The sequence below is a fragment of the Microcaecilia unicolor genome, chromosome 14 (genome assembly GCF_901765095.1).
Source record: "Microcaecilia unicolor chromosome 14, aMicUni1.1, whole genome shotgun sequence".
Taxonomy (NCBI): Eukaryota; Metazoa; Chordata; class Amphibia; order Gymnophiona; family Siphonopidae; genus Microcaecilia; species Microcaecilia unicolor.
The window spans coordinates 35,692,891-35,718,340 of record NC_044044.1 but is presented as its reverse complement, the minus strand read 5'-3'; the positions used below and the strand labels follow the sequence as shown (position 1 = coordinate 35,718,340).

General features: G+C 48.0%; 1 protein-coding gene across 12 annotated transcripts in view; it reads right to left on the bottom strand.

Annotated features, from left to right (window-relative positions):
- UBAP2L (ubiquitin associated protein 2 like) overlaps positions 1-25,450 on the bottom strand; it is a 127,936-nt gene that overhangs the window by 97,904 nt on the left and 4,582 nt on the right. For 9 of the 12 annotated variants that reach the window (XM_030188166.1, XM_030188167.1, XM_030188168.1 and 6 more), the window contains exons 2-11: positions 24,543-24,678; positions 23,727-23,804; positions 15,170-15,280; positions 14,893-15,058; positions 14,347-14,442; positions 13,379-13,424; positions 12,514-12,623; positions 11,807-11,866; positions 10,280-10,332; positions 2,318-2,403 (exon numbers count right to left, since the gene is read on the bottom strand). In XM_030188166.1, coding sequence (XP_030044026.1) covers positions 2,318-2,403; positions 10,280-10,332; positions 11,807-11,866; positions 12,514-12,623; positions 13,379-13,424; positions 14,347-14,442; positions 14,893-15,058; positions 15,170-15,280; positions 23,727-23,804; positions 24,543-24,638 — 902 coding nt within the window. In that variant the 5' untranslated portion in view covers positions 24,639-24,678. The remainder of the gene's footprint in view (positions 1-2,317; positions 2,404-10,279; positions 10,333-11,806; positions 11,867-12,513; positions 12,624-13,378; positions 13,425-14,346; positions 14,443-14,892; positions 15,059-15,169; positions 15,281-23,726; positions 23,805-24,542; positions 24,679-25,450) is intronic. The other 3 variants (XM_030188169.1, XM_030188177.1, XM_030188178.1) reach the window with 1 other exon arrangement.

Here is a 25,450-nt window from a genome sequence, read left to right as displayed (position 1 = left end):
TCACATCCACCTGTTCCACTCCACTCATTATTTTATATACCTCTATCATGTCTCCCCTCAGCCGTCTCTTCTCCAAACTGAATAGCCCTAGCCTCCTTAGTCTTTCTTCATAGGGAAGTTGTCCCATCCCCGCTATCATTTTAGTCATACAGAAAAACACTGGAATAACTGTACTACGGGTGAAACCGACTACATCAGCCACAGCACTCCCCCCCCCCCCCCCCCCCAAAAAAAAAGATGAGTTTTCAGCAGTGTCTTTGGGGGCCCATTACAGGTGCTCCTGAAGAATCACTTTTAAAGCAGCTCCTGCATATATGTAAACTCCTTTGGTTTTACCCACAGAAAGGCAGTATATCAAAACCATGACCCCTCTTTACGAATTCATTCTGTAACATTAGAACACAAAGTTATTCAGGGCCGTCAAGTCGCAGGAGGAGTGTGAAAGATTACAGGAGGACCTTGTGAGACTAGGAGATTGCACTTGTCAACATTGAACGTCATCTGCCAAAGTGATTCATGTGGGAAAGAGGAACTGAATTACAGCTATGTCATGCAAGGTTCCGCGTTAGGAGCTACAGACCTAGAAAGAGATCTGGGAGTCATCGTTGATAAGACGTTGAAAACTTCTGCTGCTGCGGCGACGGCTAAGAAAGCCCACAGAATGTTGAGTATTATTAGGAAAGGGATGGAAAACAAACACGAGGATGTTATAATGCCGTTGTATCGCTTCATGGTGACACCGCACCTCGAGTACTGTGTTCAGTTCTGGTCGCCGCACCTCATATAAAGGAATTGGAGAAGGTGCAGAGAAGGGCGACGGAAATGGTAAAGGGGATGGGAGGACTTCCCTATGAGGAAAGGCTACGACAGTTAGGGCTCTTCCAGTTGAAATAGGTAATGCTTCACCATAGCTCTACGTACCCCAAGATCTGCCCCAGAAGAATCCCACTCCACAGAGAAACAGCCTAAATGGCCTGGGGAAACTAAAATGCCTTTGAGGTCTTTAATTCCCTCTAGGATAGGGCTCCTCATCTGCAAAACCTCCTGGACAGAGGACACCAGTTTACTTTGGGTCTCTAAGACCCTTGCGATGACCTCCTGCAGCTCTTCAGAACAGATACACAATTGAAGGATCATCCTCTTTACCTACTGGCAGTTCACCCTCCTCCAAGCTTTGTTGCCAGAAAGACAGATCTGATAGTGCTGCTGAGGCTGCTGATGGAGTCCCAGTCCTCGAAAGTCCACCAACTGCCATTTGCTTGCCCTGCTACCCTCCACCACTGAGTAGGAGCAGCAGCAGATAGCTCCCAGCATCCCTGAGAACACTTGAGGAGAAGAAATGTCCTATGGAGTAAGAGGAATCTCTGAAAACTCTGGTAGCTCCAAAAAAAATCTCCAATGATGACAAAAAGGACCTATTTTTGTTTCAGATTTGAGGGAACCAGAATTTAAAACAGCTGCTGTTCCTGAACAGGCCTCTGTTGAATCCATAATCACTACTTCCAGAGCTGGCACCAGCCGAATACTGTCCTTACTGCTCCCCAAAGTTCCCAAATCATCCACTCATGAGTAAGGTATGGCCCGACAAGTACTGCAGTGTTCCAAAGAGCTGCAATGACTGTGGCATCGGAAATGCTCTCCTCTGGGGCCTCCATTGTCTCCTGAACTGTAGCCACTTGCTACTAATTGTTACAGATAGCGAAGCAGATAGGACTGGGGTATCCACTGTGACCTGCCCAGTACGTTAGGTTTGTTGAAAGTGTCGCTCCCAATGCCCTCCGTCAATGCTGGTTAGCTGTGCTCCCCCCAATGCCAATTCCCAACTTCTCTGTGCTGGAACTCTTGACTGCCAACTGTGCTGATCATTTGATTTTTGTTATGCTAAAAGTTCTATGCTAAACTGTGTCTGTTGTACACTACCTTGGGTGAATTTCTTTATAAAGATGGTTGATAAATATCAATAAATAACTTGAAAAGATAAATTATTTTTCCCCAGTAGTCCTAAGGAACTCCCCCTGCTCACTGGGATCCAGTTCTCCAACTGGTCCAGGAGACAGCCTCGCAGAACATTTCAGGAGCTGCAATCTGTCCGACATCATATGCTGGAGACAAAGAAATACTGAGGAATTTAGCTTGCACGGTGCCTTTAGAGGGCAGAACACAATACACTGTTCTCCATCTCCGACAAATGGAGCTCACAGGTTCTGACTGGTGAGGACAAAAAGGAATACATTTTTCCTACCAACCTTCCTTCTGGCACTAGCTCAGAACCAGCCCTCTTGCAGCAAGAGACCTGCTGTTTTCAATAAAGTCTCACCTCTGCCCAGCTGTAATTGTCACATTCTCAGAAGGTAGGGGCGCTGCAGTCACACTGGATGCAGTGAAGATCTTGGTCTCTGAAAGCTAATGACATAAAAGAGAAAACTGAGCACTAGAAGAGAATACATCCATGCAAACACAAAATTTGTACATGAAGCTGTAAGGTGCTGGTGAACAAGGGCAGATTGAATTCAAATGCCTTTTATTCCAGAATATGGGTTTGTTTGGTTTTTATTCTAGAAAAAAAGGAATTTGAGTTTTTACTCGAGCCTACTACTACTTATTTCTATAACGCTACTATACGTACACAGCACTGTACACTGGACATAAAGGTGAAATTAGATCTTACCTGCTAATTTTCTTTCCTCTAGACCCTCCAGACCGGTCAAGACGCTTGGGTTATGCACGCCTACCAGCAGAGGGAGACTGAGAACACAAAAACTGAACCTAGCATAAGCCAGCAGCCAACCCCCAAGCAGCCAGTAAATCCTTAACAAAGCAAAACGCAACCAATGAAAAAACCTAAACTATAACCCCGAAAGGTCAAAGAACCCTGTACTCAGAAACAATTCTTGGTAACGTGCTTCAAATAACCGAACGCCACAGCGTTGCGGTCCTTCTCTGAAACCCAGAGGAAAACAATGGAACTTCAGAAACCCAAAGCTCCTAATTTAGAGTCCTATCAGCAATAGCAACATAGAAATGTCCATATCAATCATCTCTCAAGCACACTAGGACAAAGCACCAGAAATATACACAGCGGGAGGGTTCTTGACCGGTCTGGAGGGTCTAGAGGAAAGAAAATTAGCAGGTAAGATCTAATTTCACCTTCCTCAGCGACCCTCCAGACCGGTCAAGACGCTTGGGCAGTACCAAAGCAGTAAACATCTAAGGGCGGGAACTTTGCACCCCAGAAGTCAACACTGCCTCCCCAAAACTGGCATCCTGCCTGGCCTGCACATCAATTCTATAATGCTTCACAAATGAATGCAGCGAGGACCAGACCGCCGCCCTGCAAATATCCTGCGGCGGCACTAAACCACTCTCTGCCCAGGAAGCAGCTACCCCCCTGGTCGAGTGCGCCTTTAGTAACTCTGGCACCCTACGTCCCTTGAGCAAATACGCAGAAGAAACTGCTTCTTTCAACCATCTGGAAATTGTTACCTTAGAAGCCGCAGCTCCCTTCTTAGGTCCTCCATACAACACAAACAATCTATCCGAAGACCGAAACTCTCGCGTCCTGACTAAATAAGACCGCAAAACTCGACGAACATCCAGCTTAGCCAAACGGCGCTGAGAAGAATCTCCGAGCCTATCTCCCAGAACCGGTAAAGAAATGTCCTGATTCACATGAAAGGAAGAGACCACCTTAGGCAAAAAAGACGGGACCGGCCTCAACGACACCTTCTCCTTAGAAAAGGTCAGAAAGGGCGCCCGACAAGACAACGCCTGCAACTCCGAAACTCGCCGAGCCGACGTAATAGCCACTAAGAACACTGTCTTCAAAGTCAAATCCTTCCAAGTACTTGTAACCAAAGGCTCAAAGGGCGGTCCCACCAAAACCTCCAAGACCAAGTTCAAATCCCACGGCGGAACCACCGGACGAAGAGGAGGACGGATCAACTTCACCGCTCGCAAAAACCGAACCACATCGGGAGCAGATGCCAAGGAAACCCCCCGGATCCTACCCCGGAAACAAGCCAAGGCCGCAATCTGCACCTTCAAAGAAGAAAGAGCTAGACCTCTGTCCACCCCATCCTGCAAAAACTCTAACACCTGCGGAAGAGACGAGTTCCAAGGCGAATAAGAACGATCCCTACACCAGTTCTCAAAAATCCGCCACACCCGCACATAAGCAAAGGACGTGGACTGTTTACGAGACTGCAACATAGTCTCAATTACTCTAGCTGAAAACCCTTTCTTCTTCAACCTGTCCCTTTCAAGAGCCAGGCCGTAAGCGAGAATGGAACCGGGTCGGGCATTACGATAGGACCCTGCAACAACACCACCGACCCGTCCAACCTCAGGGGACCCTTGATTGCCAACCGCACTAGATCGCCGAACCACGGACGACGTGGCCAATACGGAGCCACGAGTATCACCGTGCCGACGTATCGCTCTATTCTTTGAACTACGCGCCCCACTAGAGGCCAAGGAGGGAACACATACAACAGTTGCCGCGGTGGCCACGGAAGCACCAGCGCGTCGATCCCCTCGGACCGAGGGTCCCGCCTCCGACTGAAGAACCTGGGCACTTGAGCATTGCTGGCTGTTGCCATAAGATCTACCACCGGCAGTCCCCACTCCATCACCAGCCGATGAAACAGCGGACGATGCAGCGACCACTCTCCTGGATCCAGAGTGTGCCTGCTCAGAAAGTCCGCCTGGAGATTGTCCACTCCGGCCACATGACCTGCGGAGAGACTCTGCAGATGAAGCTCCGCCCACTGCATCAACTCTGCCGTCTCCTCGGCTACATCGCGACTCTTTGTGCCCCCCTGATGGTTTATGTAAGCTACCGCCGTGGCATTGTCGGACAGAACTCGAACTGCCTTCCCGGCGAGAAGATACTGCAGAGCCTGCAACGCCAACCGGACCGCCCGAGTCTCGAGCCGATTGATTGACCAAAGGGCCTCGTCCGGTGACCAGCGACCCTGTGCCACCTGCCCCAGACAATGTGCTCCCCAGCCTGCCAGACTGGCATCTGTGGTCACCACAATCCAATCCGGAGAATCCAAGGGCATCCCTCTCTCCAGATTCGGAGTATGAAGCCACCACCGCAGACTGGATCGCACCGCCTCCGGCAAGAATAGTCTGACCTCCAAACTCTGAGACTGCGGCGACCAACGATCCAACAGCGCTGACTGCAACTGCCTCATGTGAGCTCTGGCCCACGGCACCACCTCTATCGATGCCGCCATCAGCCCCAAAATCTGAAGATACCCGTGAGCTGACGGGAACCGCTTGGCAGAAAACTGACGGATCAGCCCCTGAATCTTGGCAATCCGAACGGGCGGCAGAAACACCAGGCCCCGCACCGTATCGAAACGAACCCCCAGATATTCTAGGGATTGGGACGGAACCAGATGACTCTTGACACTGTTCACCACCCAGCCGAGCGACTCCAAAACAGATACTACCTTCGCTGTTGCTTCCACACTCTCCTGATAGGATTTGGCTCGAATCAGCCAATCGTCGAGATATGGGTGAACCAATACTCCTTGCTGCCTCAAAGCCGCCGCCACTACCACCATAACCTTGGAAAAAGTACGCGGCGCCGTAGCCAGTCCGAACGGTAGAGCACAAAACTGAAAGTGATGTCCTAGAACCGCAAAGCGAAGAAACCGGTGATGCGCCTTCCGAATGGGAATATGCAGATAAGCTTCCGTCAGATCCAGAGAAGTGAGAAATTCTCCCGACTGAACCGCTACTATGACCGACCGCAACGTTTCCATGCGAAACGAGGGAACCTTCAACGCCCCGTTGACTCGTTTTAGATCTAAAATAGGCCGGAAGGAATCCTCCTTTTTGGGAACCACAAAATAAATCGAATAACAGCCGGTCCCTCTCTCTGAAACCGGCACCGGAACTACCGCCCCTAAATCTATCAACCGCCGGAGAGTCTGCCGAATTGCCCCGGCCTTGAGCCGAGAGCGGCAAGGGGAGGCTACAAAGAAATCTGGCAGAAACTCTTCGAACTCCAAGGCGTACCCGTCTCGCACCACTTCGAGGACCCACTGGTCTGTCGTGATATGGGCCCACCTCTGATAAAACTGACTCAACCGAGCACCTACTCGCACCAGAGGCTGGACCCGCAAACCTTCATTGGGAAGCACGACCGGAGGACAGAGCTCCCCCCGAGACCTCGCGTCCTCCTCGACGACCCCCACGAAAGGGCTGAGTACGCTGAAAATATCTGCCTCTAAACGGCGCACTAAACCTACCTGGCCTATAGCGCCGGGCATCCTTCAAACGAGCACGCCCTGACACGCCGCGACCCCCTCCTCTAGGTCGCAATTCCGGCAACCGCGGAATCTTCGCCTCCCCAAGACCACGCACCAATTTATCCAACTCTTCTCCAAAAAGCATGGACCCTTTAAAGGGAAGCGAACACAACTTGGATTTAGAAGCCGCATCCGCAGTCCATCCACGAAGCCACAGGGCCCGACGAGCTCCAACCACCAAAGCCATATTCTTCGCCGAAGCCCTCAACAAATCATAACTAGCATCTGCCAGAAAGGAAGATCCCATCTCCAACTTGGCTAACTCCTGCACCACGGCAGCCCTGTCTAGCGCGGGACCATCCAGAAGCTTTTCAGCCCAACGGAAACACGCCCGAGCCACCAGACCTCCACATAGAGCGGCTTGCAGAGACAAGGCCGAGAGATCAAAACTTCGCCGAACAAAAGACTCCAACTTCCTATCCTGAGGGTCTCTGAGGGCAGTCCCCCCATCAACCGGGATGGCAGTAGCTTTGGTGACTGCCGTCACCACCGCATCCACTGTAGGAGATTTAAAAGAATCCCTATCTTCTTGGGGAATAGGATAAAGTCTCGCCATCGCTTTAACCACCCGACAGGCTGAATCTGGAGAGGACCACTCCTGTAAGATCATATCCCTCAGATCCTGATTCATAGGGAAAGAACGAGAAGCCTTACGAATACCCTTAACCAAAGGGTCTATCTGCTTAACCTCCGCTACAACAGGCTCAGGAGCCTCAAACCTAAGCGTAGACATCACTTGATCAATGAGCTCCGGAAGCTCATCCCTAGGAAAAATCCTTACCACCGAGGAATCCTCCCCTGGGAAGGACCCCTCCTCTTCAGGATCCATGTCTAAAGGGAACTCATCACCCAATCCACTACCCTCATCTTCCGAGGGAGGGAAAGACAAAAAATCAGGGTCCTCCCCATAATCTAACCGTGGGCGCTTGACCCCCAAAGGAGCTGCCCCCTTCTGTACCTCCGGCTGAGAAGCACCTGCCTGCCAGGCCTGAAACATCGACCAGACAAACTCCGGTGGAAATCCCATGGCCCCCGAAGGCCCTGGAGAGCACCCAACATTCTGTCCCGGGCCCTCCACCACCTGCTGGGCCGGGATCGCCAGCGGAGCCGAATCCAAGATGGCGGCGGTTCCCGCCAAAATCGGGACCGCCGTCACCGCACCAGAACCTGATACAGACCCCGAGAGGCCCTTACTGCTGCCCGAAACCTCAGCAGCCAAAACCGGAGGGGAAGAGAGAGAGTGCTTAGGCTCACCGCAAAACTTGCACGGAGCTCCGGGCGTTTCAATCCCCCGACGCGCGCAGGAACGGCAACGAGCCGCTTTTCCCGCCGACATCGCTAAAATTTAAAGCGGTACACACACAAACCGCCAAAATCGCCCCAGCTCTACTCCCTTCCTCAAAACCACACTAAAACCCTTGCCAGCCCCCAAAAAGAGAAACAACAAAATTTTCTGATGCAGACCAGCACTGTCTGCCGCTTACTTTCCTTTTTTTTTTTTTTTTTTTTTTTTTTTTTCTCTCACACACACAGCAAACAGCCCAGTTGCTATACACTGACAAGGGCTAAGGCTCTCAAGGTTCCTGTAGCACAGGAGCCGAGGCACCAGGCTGCCTTCACACAAGGTACAGCAGGGGCAAAACCCGGACACGGGTGTAAAACCCCTAGGGGAACAGGGAGCCCCACCGGACCCGCTTCCCCGAAGCACAAATTCTAAGTACAGGGTATAAAAATCAGACTCTCTAATCCTACCAGACCAGACTGACTGCTCAGGCTGCACATCTACCCTCTGCTGGAGACTGAGATTTACTGGCTGCTTGGGGGTTGGCTGCTGGCTTATGCTAGGTTCAGTTTTTGTGTTCTCAGTCTCCCTCTGCTGGTAGGCGTGCATAACCCAAGCGTCTTGACCGGTCTGGAGGGTCGCTGAGGAAGAGACAGTCCCTGCTCGGCAGAGCATACAATCTAATTAGGACAAACAGGTCAAATTTGAGATAAGGGAATGCTAAGTGAGAATGATAAAACATGGGTACTGAACGAGTAAGGGTTAGGAGTTAAAAGCATCATCAAAAAGGTGGGCTTTTAGCTTAGATTTGAAGATGGCCAGAGATGGAGCTTGACGTACTGGCTCAGGAAGTCTATTCCAAGCATATGGTGCAGCAAGATAGAAGGAACGGAGTCTGAGTTAGCGGTGGAGGAGAACGGTGCAGATAAGAGAGATTTGCCCATTGAACGGAGTTCCCGGGGAGGAGTGTAGGGAGAGATGAGAGTGGAGAGGTACCGAGGAGCTGCAGAGTGAATGCACTTGTAAGTCATTAAGAGGAGTTTGAACTGTATGCGGAAACGGATAGGGAGCCAGTGAAGTGACTTGAGGAGAGGGCTAATATGAGCATAACGACACTGGTGGAATATAGTCATGCAGCAGAATTTCGAACAGATTGATGGCTAAGTGGGAGACCAGTGAGAAGCAACTTGCAATAGTCTGAGAAAGAGATGATAAGAGTGTGGATAAGGGTTCTGGTAGTGTGCTCAGAAAGGAAATGATGAACTCTGTTGAGTCCAACCTGCTTTTGTTCACCACCATCTTGAAGTTTGTGGACCACCTGCCCTGTTGCTTTCATGTCTCTGTAAGGGCCAAAAGCAAATAATTTTCTTTCCTTAAGTGCTCCATACCAGTCCAGAACCAATGAAGTATGCCCGTCAGCCAGAAGATGGAGAGGGAGAAGACTGCATTGTGAACCCTACCCTATAGAGGACACCATGCTGTAGTCGCTTACCAGTATTCTGTCTCCAGCAGATGGTGATAGACATTTTGTGCCACTGGCTCTGAGATAAATCTTGTGCTTGGCCCAGCTGGAGAGCTGTTTCCCCAGCTAAGAAAGGATGCCCAGGGGATAACCCATTGGTTCTGGACTGGTCTGAGGGATAAGGAAGAATGAAAATGCATACAACACACAGATTTATGGACATTTCTTCACAGAACAGTTCCCAAAGGAGATGCTGGAAGAAAAACAGTATGGGAGCACAGGGAATTCGTAATGATGGGGACATGAGAGTAAAGTTGAAGACCAAATGGGATCCACAATATTGCAAGAGGAAAGGAACATGGGCCATCAGACTCGAGGTATTACTTAGATTGTTTATCATTTACCTATATTGGTGCAACAAAGAGCAGCACTGAGGCCCCATTGGCAGTAACGTTCCATATCTGTTCATTAGATAGACATGATGGCGCCTAACCTCTCCCCCCATTTTCTTTATTCAACTTTTCCAACCATAGATATGTACAACACAATTCAGCAGTTCAGCCAACTACGTACAACACCGACTACATACATTTCCTGAGATGAAAGTATAATTATTTTGTTCGATTGACATGATATACCACGGGAAAACAAAATTTGTTTACATCAATCCAAGTGATATCCTACCTGTAACTGCTTAACTCAATCTAATCGCTATCCAGTGACAGTGAACAGCACACTCTGTCAAAACATTTCCAACACTAAACTTAAAAAACTCAACTACAGACTCGCATGACAGAAAACTTTAGATCTGCTCCCTTTCAATCTCAAAGCATGACCCCTCCCCTTCACATGAAAAAGAGTGGATGTATATGCATGTCTGCGTTCCATTCTTCTGCCTCCTTTCCTGTGGGGTATCTATATTTAGATGTAAGTCTCATCTCACTTAGATAGCCCTCCTCTGGACTCTCAACTCTATCTACCTTCCTGGAAGATGTTAGCTCAAGACTCTGATAATACTAGTAATTTTTAATATGCTAGTTTCACCCTTTTCATACAATTATACCTCACTATTTGCATCCCAGCATTTCTCTCTAACTACTGTCTATCACAAAGACAACCTTGAGGACAGGTAAGAGTATTTCCATGTTATCAGTAAAATGCTTCCATATGTAATATACCTTGAAACCTCTACCTTACTGGCCAAAAACTTACATCTTCATTCCAGTCTTCAGTTCCCCATTCCTCCGTTGCTGTCCTCCATGCACCTATAAGGACATCAGAAAAGTTCAGAACACTTCTTTCACAGAACCTGCTCACTTACAGAGAAAACCTCGCATTCAAAAGGAAGGATAAGACAATGAAGGACTCAAAGATCTTCCCTCCTAAACCTGCCCCAGTCTGTACATCTCTCTAGCATGGTACAGAAATACAGAAACATATCCACTCTCAACAGCTGTGCTAAGCCAAAAGTCATGGAAACAGCCAAACACATTTGGGGTATCAGCTTCAATCAGGGGAAAAAAATGACTGCATGCCATTCACACAAGCGGTCAGTCGATCAAGGGCAAAATGTGTCTCCAGATTTAGAAGTTATAAGAACCCAGTACTCTGCAGTTTTATGCACGAGAAGATGTGTGTCTTAACAGTGCCTCCCAATCTGAGCCTTAAAAACCAAAACAGGTTGCGAGTTTAGGATGTTATGTAACTTTGTACATGATATTGGACTGCATAAGCTGTTAATGTGTTTACTGATCTGCTGTTCTTGTTGTTCAATAAAAATGTTTCAAACAGGAACCTCTCTCTGGTAGAAGGGCAAGAGGGCCCAGGCACACTGCAACCAAGCAGTGAAAGAGGGGGGGAGGGACCCACACCGTGGAGTGTGAACCCCTGGGCCTGAAAGATTCCAAAAGGAGCCCCAGACAGACAAGCAATTAACAAGCAGTGGCCAGCTGTCCTCTGAGCCCCAAAGGACAACACACAGCAGTGCTGGGGTTCTTTTATTTACTACGTGAGCTTGGACATTTACAATTTTTTTTTTAAAGGATAGAAATACATTTGGAGGGACTGCTTCATAATCTGTTGTTCCCAACAAGCTTAGAAAGCTCAATTTAGCTACCTTTCCCCCCCCCCCCCCCCCTTTTTTTAATCGCGAAGAAAAACAGTCTGCACAGGCACCTACCTACCATCTGCTGAGGAGACTGAGAAATACTGAGAAACCTTGGGTCTGTTGAGATCTCAGTTAGTTCTCAGGCTCCCCATCTGCTGGTAGGAGGGCATATACCCCCACTCATGGGGATTGGTCTAGATCAGACGCTGAAGAAAAACAAAAAACAAACAGGCTTAATTTTTAGGGGAACTCAGCTAGGTTAATTTGCCTATGTAACTCCAAAAACACAGCAGTCCTACTTGGAGGGACAACATGTAAAAATCAATGGTCCATAAAATGCTGTATTACCCTGTTGTGTGAAGCAAATTAATCCCCCCCCCCCCCCCCCCCCCCCCCGCCACCCTTCCATAATGCACTAAGGGACAGGGAGGCAGAAGGGCAGAATTTTCCAGCACCTCTAGCAGAATGCCAAAAGATGAAACCACGATCAGGTCAAGAAACAAAACACACTTCAAATACATATCCAGTGCATTTTTAAAAACTAGAAGGGAAAAGGACACGTCCACAGAGATGACAACAGAAACAAGAAAAAGAAAGATCCGGGGCAGTTATTGCACCTGGATGTATCGTACCAGGAGCAGTGGAAAATTTTCGGGGATAATTTGACCCCTCACCCCCAATGAAATCAAGTCCTGAAATAAAAAGACAAAGAAAAGAAAAACAACCAATCAAACCAAGCATGACGGTCAGGTGCAGTGTCCATGACCCAAGCGCACAGTTCGGATACCGAACATGGCTCTGATGGAAACACACAGGAGCCATGCAAAATGGAAGCAGATAATTGAGTATTTGTAACACTACATTAAATATGAAAGTACTGCTAAAGAAAAGATCACTCACAACTTTTAGCTTACTGTACAAGTAGCATACATGAATCCCCTTAACGACAACTACAGCAGTGTGTGTTGGCTCCTCCTACTGCAGAGCACCGCAGGAGCGAGGTAACTAGCAGAACTGTGAGGAAAGAGGGCCTCAGTACTGCCAATAGCGTTTGGGGGTGGGGGGAACAGAAGTAATATGTATTGACAGTGCTTGGGGTAGGAAGAGGATCTTAGAAATAAAACAGCAGGGAGTGCTATGAGAATCGGGACAGGACTTGCGTCATGTCATTTCATGCTCCACTGCCTCTGTTACAACTTAAATTGCATGCCCACTTGAGCAGCGAAAAAGAAATTATGTTTGTTTGTTGTAACTCGCCTTGAGCTCAAAATGAAATCTAAAATCCATTATGTAAGTGCTACACTACTTCATTTCACGTTAACAGCTGGCTCTGACTTACCCGTCCCATCATCTGGTTCTGAGCTGCCAGAGTTATTCCAGGTGCTACTGTTATTTCCATAGCTGTCTTCCATGCTTGTGGCTTCTGCATAATCGGCTGGATTAAACGTTCTGAAAACAAAAATGAGGGTGACATTTCATTCAGGTCGGATAACGCTGCACGTAATAATCACTTTAGAACTCATTTTCTCACTACAAACTTTCACTGTTGTTTCGTTTTACATCTTTCTTGCTCATTCTCCACCCGTCACTGCTCCCGAGTGTCTCACACATCCATGCACTCTCCTACCCTTCCAGTCCTTTTGTATCCCATCCCTTCCACACCATCCCTGATCCATATTACTGGCCAGAAAAAAGTAGCATAGACTACCTTGGGCTGAACCTGGAAAGACATTACAAAAATAAAGCTCCTCTCCCATTCTTCCACCTTGCCTTCATCATCCTCTCTCTCACTTCCTCAGCATCCATCCTCTGCTGCTTGTTCCCTCCGTCTCATAGTTTCAAAACTCATCAGCCAGAATCTCCTACTTGCTGATCCCATTCAAGGCAGGACTGGCAGAAGTGCAGGCCCATGAGTTCTGAAGCTGCTTTCAGTGCTGGCCCAAATTAAACAGAGTCACCTGCACTTACCTACATCTTCGAGTAGGGGTTTTCACAACTAGCCAGTCAGGTTTTTCAGATATCCACAATGAACATACAGACTTGAATACAATGAAGGCGGTGTGTGCAAATCACCCACTTTCTTATTTATCCTGGAAATCCTGACTGACTGGGTGTGTCCCAAGGTCTGGGTTGAAAAATGAAGTCTTAAACGGAACACTGGTGAGGTATCTGGGGCTTTACCATGAGCTTCCTAAGTAACTTACCCCATGCCTTGTGCAGAAAACCTTCCTCCCCTCCTGCCAGAGCCACCTGTGGCAGAAATGAAAGACAGGAAAGAAATTCAGAGGCCTGATCTTCTCCCTAATCCATGTATATATGCAAGTATCCACCTGATCCAGACTATGAATCATTTCCCACCTCCGACCCACTCAGGAGGTCTCTTCTACAGCTCTTCACCTAGCATAAGGCTCTTAGCAGTGGCTGGTAAAAGTGGCTCATTGATGGGCTAAAAAGGATGGAGGAGCTGCCACTTCAAGCCTCCCAAAAATGTAATCAAGAAAAGTTCATCATTAGCGTGGCTGCTCCTATGGATCACGAGAGGTAGCAGGATTTAAAGTCAAGAGTACACCACCTTGATGTTTACCCCGTCTCACTTACAAGACCCTGCTCCTAAAACTGGTGTCCAAGAGTACAGCACATCACTTTCAGAAGTAAGACTACAACAACTTAAATTGCAGCCACCTTCCAACGTCACCAAAAGAATGGAAATGCACTTCTATCCCACTTAACCTAAAAGTTCAAAGTGGGTTACAAACATAAAATCTTTACAATACAAAGCAGCAACCTGAAATATAAAATGTATCATTAAACTTTCCCAAGTATAAAGTACCTTTACAACCCAAATACAAAATAATATGATGACTCTTCTAACAGAAAAAGTTCTTTCTCCAAACAAAAATCGTTGAAATACGTCAGGTCTTTATTAGTTCTTGTAAAACTCATAAGAAGAACTATTTCTAATAACAGAAGGGAGGTTACCCCAAGGGACTGGAGCAGCACCTGGAAGGAGCTCTTCAAATACAAGCTTCCATAGAACAAGCCCAAAAGAGAGAAACTTAGAACAGCAGGATAAAGGAACATGTCACCAACACAACGCTGTCAAAGCAGAATGTTCTAAGCTTCCACCCCACCTCCCCTTTCACTGCACACACAAAGCAACATAGTCCATTACCTCGGCCTCTTCCACGCCCTCTTCTCCCTCTCTCTGTGCCTCTGCCAGATGGTCCTCCACTCTTTCCACCATCCAGGCCATTCTCCTGGCCCCGAACTGAAAGACACATTACAGCATGACACCTCCATTCTGACTGCCCCTGCCACGGGCAACCAAACTAGAACCCTGTGCATGCGTGGGTGATGCGTCATTAGTCAAAGCAGTCTGATCATCAACCCACGTGAACCTGAACAAAGTCATCCAGGAGAAACCTCCCACCCTAAAGCAGAGCATGTCCTGCCAGCCATGAGACCAGTCAGTGCTGTGCTCCTGCCCACTGCCAGTCTGGTAAGGGAGCACAAAACCACTTAACACACTGCAGGCTCAAGTCACTAGGGCTTTTCTTCCACTCAGATACAAAACACGCTACATCAGAGGACAAAAACCACCTTCCATAACTGCAACTCCCAGTATATCCAAAAAGCACTCCAAAAATGACAAACTAACACTTGGCTGAAATGTTATAGCAAACAGCTTCTTATACAAAGCCATAAGGATGTGTCGTACACTCTCTGCCACGGCTGGCACCTCTTCCCCTCCTAGGCAGCCCAGCACGCCGCCGGCTATAGTCCCGCTCTCTCTCGCGGCTTTCCTTGTTCTCTTCACTGGGTTCTGTCTGCGCACTCTCCTTTTGTCCAGAGACTTTCTTCCTTCCAACCATCTCCCAGGAATGCTAATAGAAGAAAATTATAAATCAGTACAATGCAAATAAGCACAGGGCCCGGGGAAAGGAAATTCCATAAAGGTCAAAGATCCTCCTTGTGCTAAGATGAAAATTTCCTACCGTGTCTGGATTGCCCTCCAGCAGCACATTGATGGCTCTGTTGAGGTCTCCATTGCAGTCATGAAGAGCAATCACGCATTCATCCTGATTCTTCCCTGTGATATCAATAAGCTGCAGGAAGGAGGAGGAAAGTGAAAACCCTGCACACACAACACCCAAGAACACCAAGTCCCAAGCATGTACAGGGAACAAGAGGACAGCCTAGTAGAGTCAATGATTGTGTATAACGTCTTTACAATTTATCACATGCTAGCAGCACACCTTATTGAATTCCTCTGAAGCATCACAAGCAGGTTTATTAGAGTCACCATCAAGATACACAGTGCTGAAAGGAGGCCCGGTGACCTTCTAGATGCCCAGAGGCTACAATTTACTATAGCCATAGCAACTTAAGAAAAACCAGTGGTGAAACGTAAACAGGAAAGTGAGAACAATCCAGACAATTTTCACTACAGTTCTTCTTATTAAAAGTGACTTGAGATTGGGGAGAATATTCCTATGAAAGCAACACAAGACTGGCAGCCAGTCAAAAGCACCCCACTAGAACTGCAGCAGCAAGAGCCACCAGATACTGTTGCCAGCCCTAGGAAATGACAGCAAAGTCAGCACGTCAATAAAGGTGAAATTAGGTCTTACCTGCTAATTTTCTTTCCTCTAGACCCTCCAGACCGGTCAAGACGCTTGGGTTATGCACGCCTACCAGCAGAGGGAGACTGAGAACACAAAAACTTAACCAAGTATAAGCCACCTGCCAACCCCCAAGCAGCCAGTAAATCCGTAACAAAGCAGAACACAACAAAACAATCAACAAACTAAAACCCCGAAAGGCCACAGAACGCTGTACTCAGAAACAAACCATACGAACGTGCTTCTATCGACCGAACGCAAGAGCGCTGCGGTCCTTCTCTGAAAGTCCAGAGGAAACTACAATACAACTTCAGAAAACCAGAAGTTCAAAATTTAGAGACCTATCAGCGAAAGCAACACAGAAATTCAAAAAGACCACTAATCTGCCAATCACACTAAAATAAAAAAAATATATATACATACAGCGGGAGGGTTCTTGACCGGTCTGGAGGGTCTAGAGGAAAGAAAATTAGCAGGCAAGACCTAATTTCACCTTCCTCAGCGACCCTCCAGACCGGTCAAGACGCTTGGGAAGTACCAAAGCAGTATATAATCTAAGGGTGGGAACGTTGAACCCCAGAAGTCAAAACTGCCACACCAAAACTTGCATCCTCCCTAGCCTGCACATCAATTCTATAATGCTTCACAAAAGAATGCAGCGAGGACAAGACAGCCACTCTGCAAATGTCTTGAGGAGGAATCAAACTACTTTCAGCCCAGGAGGAAGCCACCCCCCGAGTAGAATGCGCCTTAAGCACCTCAGGCACTTTACATCGCTTGAGCAAATACGCCGAAGAAACCGCCTCCTTCAACCATCTGGAAATTGTTACCTTAGGAGCTGCCGCTCCCTTCTTAGCTCCTCCATACAACACAAACAACCTAGATGTCCGAAACACTTGAGTCCTTGACAGGTAAGAACGCAAAACTCGACGTACATCCAGTTTAGCCAACCGGCGTTGAGACGAGTCTCTCAACCTATCGCCCAGAACTGGCAAAGAAATGTCCTGATTCACATGAAAAGAAGACACCACCTTAGGTAAAAAAAGACGGGACAGGCTTCAAAGAGACCTTCTCCTTAGAAAAAGTCAGAAAAGGCACAAGACAAGACAAAGCCTGCAACTCTGAAACTCACTGAGCCGAAGTAATAGCCACCAAAAATACTGTCTTCAAAGTAAGATCCTTAAAGGTAACCAAGGGCTCAAAAGGAGGACCCACCAACACTTCCAACACAAAATTCAAATCCCACAGAGGAACCACCTGACGATATGCAGGACGAATCAACTTCACAGCCAGAAAGAAAAGAACCACATCCGGAGAAGAGGCCAAGAAAACCCCCCGAACCTTTCCCCGGAAGCAAGCCAAGGCCACAACCTGCACCTTCAAAGAGGAAAGGGCAAGACCTCTGTCCACACCATCCTGTAAATACTCTAACACCTCCGGAACAGAAACGTTCCAAGGAGAGTAAGAATGATCCTGACACCAACTCAAATATCTGCCACACGCGGACATAAGCAAACGAAGTGGACTGTTTCCGGGACTGCAACATCGTATCAATTACTCTAGACGAAAATCCCTTCTTCCTCAACCTGTCCCTTTCAAGAGCCAGGCCGTAAGCGAGAACGGAGACGGATCGGGCATTACGATGGGGCCTTGCACTAACAACACCGGCTCTTCCAGTCTCAGGGGACCTCTGATTGCCAGACGCACTAGATCTCCGTACCAAGGACGACGAGGCCAATTCGGGACCACGAGAATCACCTAAGTACCGCTCTATTCTTTGAACTACCCGCCCTACTAAGGGCCAAGGAGTAAATACGTACACCAACTGATGAGGAGGCCATGGACGCACCAGAGCGTCGATCCCCTCGGACTGCGGATCCCGCCGTCGACTGAAAAACCTGGGCACTTGAGCATTGTCGGAGGTTACCATGAGATCTATCATCGGGAGTCCTCACTCTATCACGAGACGATGAAGCGACCACTCTCCTGGATCTAATGTGTGCCTGCTCAGAAAGTCCGCACTGACGTTGTCCACACCGGCCACACAACCTGCCGAGAGACACTGCAGATGAACTTCCGCCCAATGCATTAACTCCGTTGTCTCCTTGGCGACCTCCCAACTCTTTGTGCCCCCCTGATGATTTACGTAAGCGATGGCCGTGGCGTTGTCGGACAGAACTCAAACCGCCTTGTCGACGAGTAGATACTGAAGAGCCTGCAGAGCCAACCGGGTCGCCCGAGTTTCCAGCCGACTGATAGACCACCTGGCCTCCTCCGGTCACCAGAGACCCTGAGCCACCTGTCCGAGACAATGTGCTCCCCAACCTGCCATACTGGCATCTGTGGTCAGAACAACCCAATCTGGAGGATCCAAGGGCATGCCCCTCTCCAGATTCGGCGTATGAAGCCACCACCGCAGGCTGAGACGAGGAGCTTCCGGCAAGAAAAGTCTTTCCTCCAAGTTCTGAGTCTGAGGAGACCAACGATCCAACAGTGCCAACTGTAACTGCCGCACGTGAGCTCTGGCCCAAAGAACTACCTCTATCGATGCCGCCATAAGACCCAATATCTGAAGATAAGAGCGAGCTGAAGGACGCCTCTTGGAGCAAAATTGACTAATTAACTCCTGTATTTTGGCAATCCGAACTGACGGTAAAAACACCAGACCCTTCAATGTGTCGAAACGAACTCCCAGATACTCCAGGGATTGAGATGGAACTAAGTGACTCTTGCCAACATTCAACAAAAAAAAAAAAAAAAAAAAAAAATGGGAGAGCAACCAAGGAAGCCAAAGACAGGAAGATGTACATTAATAAGAAGTATGAAGACTCGACACAACGTACAACAAAAAAAGTGGGAGAGCGACCAAGGAAACCAAAGACAGGAAGATGTACATTAATAAGAAGGTTTATTTGAAGTATGAAGACTCGACACAACGTTGTTGCACGTTCTGTCGAGTCTTCATACTTCAAATAAACCTTCTTATTGTACATCTTCCTGTCTTTGGTTTCCTTGGTCACTCTCCCACTTTTATTCTTGCCAACGTTCACCACCCAACCGAGCGACTCCAAGAAGGACACTACCGTCGCGGTTGCCTCTACACTCTCCTGCCTGGACTTGGCTCGGATCAGCCAATCGTCGAGATACAGATGAACTAATACTCCTTGTTCTCTCAAAGTCGCTGCCATGACCACCATAACCTTGAAAAGTACGAGGCGCCATAGCCAGATCAAACGGCAGAGCACAAAATTGAAAATGCTGGCCTAAAACTGCAAAACGGAGAAAATGGTGATGCGCCGCCCGGATGGGAATATGTAGATAGGCTTCCGTCAGATCCAGAGAAGTGAGGAACTCCCCCGACTGAACCACTACTATGACCGAACGCAACGTCTCCATGCAAAAGGAGGGCACCCTCAGCGCCCGGTTGACCCTTTTTAGATCTAAAATAGGCCGGAAGGAACCCTCCTTCTTGGGGACCTCAAAATAAATCGAACAACAACCTGCCCCCCTTTCTGATATCAGAAAGGGAACTACCGCCCCCAGATCTATCAGACGACGGAGGGTCTGTCGAATTGCCTTGGCCTTGAGCCGAGAGTGACACGGGGAAGCTAGAAAGAAATCTGGCACAAAGTCCTCGAACTCTAGGGCATACCCGTCTCACACTAATTCGAGAACCCATTGATCTGTCGTGATGTGGGTCCACCTCTGCTAAAACTGACTTAGACGAGCACCTACGCGCACCAGAGGCTGGACCCGCACACCTTCATTGTGAAGCATGCACGGAGGAAGGACCCCCCCGCAGATGCCTCTCGCCTTCCTCGACGACCTCCACGAAAGGGCTGAGTGCACTGAAAATATTGTCCTCTAGGCGCAGCATTAAACCTACCCGGCCTATAGTGCCGTTCATCTCTCAAACAAGCACGCCCCGACATTCCTTGACTACCTGCTCTAGGACGCAATTCTGGCAGCCGCGGAACTTTAGCATCCCCAAGTCCGTGTACCAACTTATCCAACTGTTCCCCAAAGAGCATGAATCCCTTAAAGAGAACATAACTTGGATTTAGAAGCCGCATCTGCGGTCCAACCTCGAAGCCAAAGCGCTCGCCGAGCTCCGACAACCAACGCCATATTCTTAGCCGAAGCTCTCAGCAAATCATAACAAGCATCTGCCAGGAAAGAGGATCCCATCTCCCGCTTGGCTAACTCCTGAACCCAGGAAGATCTGTCCACTGCTGGACCATCCAGAAGCTTTTCAGCCCAATGGAAACAAGCACGAACTACTAAACCTCCACACAGCGCGGCCTGTAACGACAAAGCAGAAAGATCAAAACTTCGCCGAATAAAAGATTCTAACTTCCTATCTTGGGGATCCCTAAGGGCAGCCCCCCCATCAACCGGAACAGCAGTAGCCTTGGTGACCGCCGTCACCACCGCACCCACTGTAGGGGATTTAAAAGAGTCCCTACCCTCTTGAGGAATAGGATAAAGTCTCGCCATAGCTCTAACCACCCTACAAGCCGAATCTGGGGAGGACCACTCTTGCAAGACCATATCTCTAAGGTCCTTATTCATAGGAAAAGAGCGAGAAGACCGGCGAATTCCCTTGACCAACGAATCTACCTGCTTAACCTCCCCTACCATAGGCTCAGGAACACCAAATTTAAGAGTAGCCACTACCTGATCAATCAGCTCAGGAAGTTTGTCTCTATGGAAGATCCTCATGACCGAGGGGTCCTCACCTGGTAAGGCACCCTCCTCCTCAGGACCACTGTCTAACAGAAAGTCGTCTCCCAGCATACTACCCTCATCCTCTGAGAGTAGCAAAGACATCAAGTCCGGGTCCTCCGACCAATCCAGCCGCTGGCGCTTGGCCACTAAAGGACCTACCCCCTTCTGCAGCTCTGTCTGATCAGAACCTGACTTCCAGGCTTGAAACATTGACCAAATGAACTCCAGCGGAAATCCCATGGCCCCTGAGGCCTCAGGAGACCAACCAAAATTCTGCCCTGGAATCTCTATCACCGGCTGAGAAGACACCGCAGGGTCGGCTGAATCCAAGATGGCGGCAGTTCCCGCCAAAATCAAAACCGTCGCTACAGCACCAGAGTGAGAGACAGATTCAGCTAACCCCGTGCAGACGCCAGAAACCTCGGCAGACAAAACCAGCGGAGAAGAGAGGGGCTGCTTTGGCTCCCCGCAGAGCCGGCAAGGAGCTCCCGGCACGTCTACCCCCAAGCGCGCACAGAAGCGGCAACGGGCCGCTTTTCCCGCCGACATCGCTAAAGAATTAAAGAGGTAAAACACACTAACAGGCGCCTTAGCTCTCTCTCTCACAAAAAATACAACAGCTCTCCTTGTCAGCCCGTAATCAAAGAAGCAGAGCGTCCCGATTCAGCTCTATACTTTTTTTTTTTCCCCCACACACACAACAAACAGCCCAGTTGCTATACACTGACAAGGGCTATGGCACTTAAGGTTCTTGCAACACACAGGAGCCGAGGCACAAGTCTGACTCTCAGGAGAGTACAGCAGGGGGAAAGACCCGACCACGGGTGTGACACCCCAGGGGAAAAGGGAGCCCCACCGGACCCGCTTCCCCGAAGCACAATGTTCTAAGTACAGGGTGCTAAAAGCAAAGAAACCTTAATCCTACTGCTCAGGCTGCACGTCTACCCTCTGCTGGAGACTGAGATTTACTGGCTGCTTGGGGGTTGGCAGGTGGCTTATACTTGGTTAAGTTTTTGTGTTCAGTCTCCCTCTGCTGGTAGGCGTGCATAACACAAGCATCTTGACCAGTCTGGAGGGTCGCTGAGGAAAAGAAATTAAACCTGTACACAGGTAAAGAAAGTTCTCTCTACAAATAGTTACACTAAGCTCTTGGAGGAAGGCACTCCCAAACATACCAATGCACTGCTAACTATGGTTGTACCCAATATTATTTGTATTTGGCAGAATAATTTAAATTTGAATAATCTAGGGCTCTACTGTGCTAAATCCAACTGAAATAAACACGATCTCTAATTTCATGTTGCTTCTTTTATTATTATTCATATTTAGCCAAACAGCTATTTAAAATCAAATAATCTGGGGCTTTATGGTGCTAAATCCGACTGAAATAAACACTACCCCCGATTTCACATTGGCTTCTTTTATTACAAGCCGTTTAGCCCATTAAAATGGGCAGCATTTTTTATTTGTGAAATGTAATTCCCTTATTGTTGTAATATTTTGTCTGTGTGTGTGAGAGAGAGACAGCGAGAGTGAGTTGAGAGAGAGAGAGAGAGTGTGTGTGTGTGTGTATGACCATCTCCTCCTGGCTCTCTTCTCTCCAGGTCCCTTCCCCTCCATGGGCACCATTTCTCCCCTTCCTGATCACAGTCTCCTCCTGTTTTCTCCTCTTTTCCCTTTACTTCCCCCCTCCATAGGCACCAGCTCTCCCCTGCCCTCCAAGATCACCATTTCTCCCTTCCACTCCATGACCACAGTCTCCCTTGTTTTTTTCATCCCCTATTCCCAGCATCTGTCCCTTTCAAACATCTCTTTCTCTGCCCTCCTTCTACCAGTAATTTTTCCTGCTCTCCTGAATCCCTTACCCCTCCCCGTGGTCCCCTCTCTCTCTCTCTGTTAACTCCTGAACCCTCACTCCTCCCCACCCCCAGTCCACGTTCTCTCTCTCTTCTTATACCTGCTCCTCTCAGCCCTCCGACTTCATCTTTAGTGCTGCAGGCAGAAATCGGAGCACTGACAGGAGCAAGTATAAGGAGAGAGAACCACTGCTGCTGCCTACAGCCGCTCCGGGCACGCTGCAGTCTGCGCACACCTTGTTATTCCTCCGCTTCCGCTTTGACATGGATTTCATCTCGGTGTCATCTTCGACTCCTCCCTCTCCTTCTCGGCGCATATCCAGCAGATAGCCAAGACCTGTCGCTTCTTCCTCTACAACATTAGCAAAATCCGCCCTTTCCTCTCTGAGCAGACCACCCGTACTCTCATCCACTCTCTCTTTATCTCTCGCATTGACTACTGCAACCTACTCCTCACTGGTCTCCCACTTAGCCATCTATCCCCCCCTTCAGTCCGTTCAGAACTCTGCTGCACGTCTTATATTCCGCCAGAACCGATACACTCATATCACCCCTCTCCTCAAGTCACTTCATTGGCTTCCGATCAGATACCGCATTCAATTCAAGCTTCTGCTACTAACCTATAAATGCACTCGATCTGCAGCCCCCCCTTACCTCTCAACCCTCATCTCCCCTTACGTTCCTACCCGTAACCTCCGCTCTCAAGACAAATCCCTCCTTTCAGTACCCTTCTCCTCCACCGCCAACTCCAGGCTCCGCCCCTTCTGCCTCGCCTCACCCCACGCGTGGAACAAACTCCCCGAGCCCATACGCCAGGCCCCCTCCCTGCCCATCTTCAAATCTCTGCTTAAAGCCCACCTCTTCAATGTCACTTTCGGCAACTAACCTCTACACCTCTACCCAGGAAAGCTAGACTGCCCCAACTTGACATTTCGTTCCTTAGATTGTAAGCTCCTTTGAGCAGGGACCGTCCTTCTTGGTTTATTTTGTACAGCGCTGCGTAACCCTAGTAGCGCTCTAGAAATGTTAAGTAGTAGTAGTAGTAGTTTCCCCTTGGCAGCCCCCCGCCTCCGGATGAGGGGAGGGGAAACAGGAGCCGGGTTAAGAAGTGCTCTCGCAGCTCGTCAGGGTAGCTCCTGTAAACGACAGACGGCACGGGAGTGATCTGTGACGTGCCGCGCACGTGCAGCACGTCGGTCACTCTTCATTTATATAGTAAGATGTTAAAGCTGAATGCCCCCTCTTCGTATTTGGCTGAATAATAAAATATGCACTTCAGTACGGCTCTGCCAGCATGTGAACCACAGGCTAAGTGCAGAGAACCCCCCCCCCCCCCCAACACTTACTTGTTTCACCTTCTCTTCAAAGTCAGCATCATTGTGGTCCGAAATCATCTGTGCAAGTCGAATCTGTTCTGCCGTGGCCTAAAAAAGGATCACATATCATCTGGAGGGCGAGTTGTAGCCATACAAGCAAAACTTTTGATTTAAATAAGACATTCACAAACGAAGCCATTGAGCTCCACCTCTTGCACATCTTCATGTCTAACTACCCTACTAACCCTCTAGGGAGCTAGGCTGAGCCCAGCTTCCTGACAATATCACTACATCCTATCCAAGAGAGACACAGCCAAGAACAACTTTCATCCAAAAAGGAGCAAACCCTCAGATAAGAAATATTCATTACTAGCCCATTACTCAGCTAATAACTAGGAACCCATACTTAGTCTGCAGTGGAAACTAAGGCAACATCAATGAAGTTAAGCATCAGTAGTAGTTATCAAACCCACTCGACAGAGGCACTTTATCTTTGATGTAAACTGCAAGTACTGACCAGTACAGTGAGGGGGAAACGGTTAAAACTTGTTTCAAAACTTGCAGCAGGTGTAACTTTATTAACTTGCCTCCTGAAAACTGCAAAGGCACCTAGGTACTCTGTGCTTTATTTATTACATTTGTATCCCACATTTTCCCCACCTATTTGTAGGCTCAATATGGCTTACATAGTACCGTAGAGGCGATTGCCAATACTGGTATGAACAAATACAGAGTGAGGTTGTGGTAAAGGTCATGTGTAACAGACGCATTGGGGAATCATAATGAGGAAATATGTGCTTTTCCCTTAAGCCTCCCAGAAGAGCATGGTGCTCTGGTCCTCCTCACCTGTGGCCTTTGCTTGTGCTGTGTCTGGCTCTGTGTCTGTATCTGTGTCTGTTCCCAGGTTCCCCGAGCTCGGGTAGTGCCCACCGATGTCATCATTTACAGTATATACAAATAACAGTATTTACAAGGTAGAATTCTGCAAAGAGAGTAAGAAGACTCACTTAAATTCCAATTCAAAGTAGAAATGTTTCTACACTTGGGAATTCTCCCCTCTTTCCAGCTAAGAATTAATGCCTTGATAAGATGTAATGAATGACACATCTGCAATAGGATCAGATTGCTTTGAAAAACTATTAGAATAATTCTACTAACACAAACGTGTGATGCATGCAGCAAGACTGATTTAAAGCACTGCTAGAGATTTGGCCCAGGAAGTGATGTTCCAGCTAACACAGAATGAAATGACCTCCCAGGAGAGTGTGCATACAATTGAAAACTGGATTCTGAATAATCGCCTAAAATCGAATCCTGAGAAAACCACATTTTTGTGGTTAGGTCCATCAGATTCCACTGAATCTCAACATTTTTCAATTGGTACTAATGTTTTCACACTAAAATCATGTTCAAAAAATCTTGGGAGTAGACGTGGAATGTTCTATGGCATTATCTAATCAAGTTAAATCTATAATTAGCAAGTCTTTTCTACATGCTTAAAAACAAACACTTAGATCAATATGTGAATACTTTGAACCAGAAAAATTTAGACTGTCAGTACAGTCCACGGTTTTGTCTAGATTATTATAATATTCTTTACATATGCTGTTCTAAAACATTAATTGGTTGTCCACAACTAGTGCATGACGCAGCTGCTAGATTGATATACATTACCAACATTCAGATTCTGTTTCCCCATTGCCTAAGCAATTACAATGATTACCTCTTTATGCTAGAATACAATTTAAATCAGA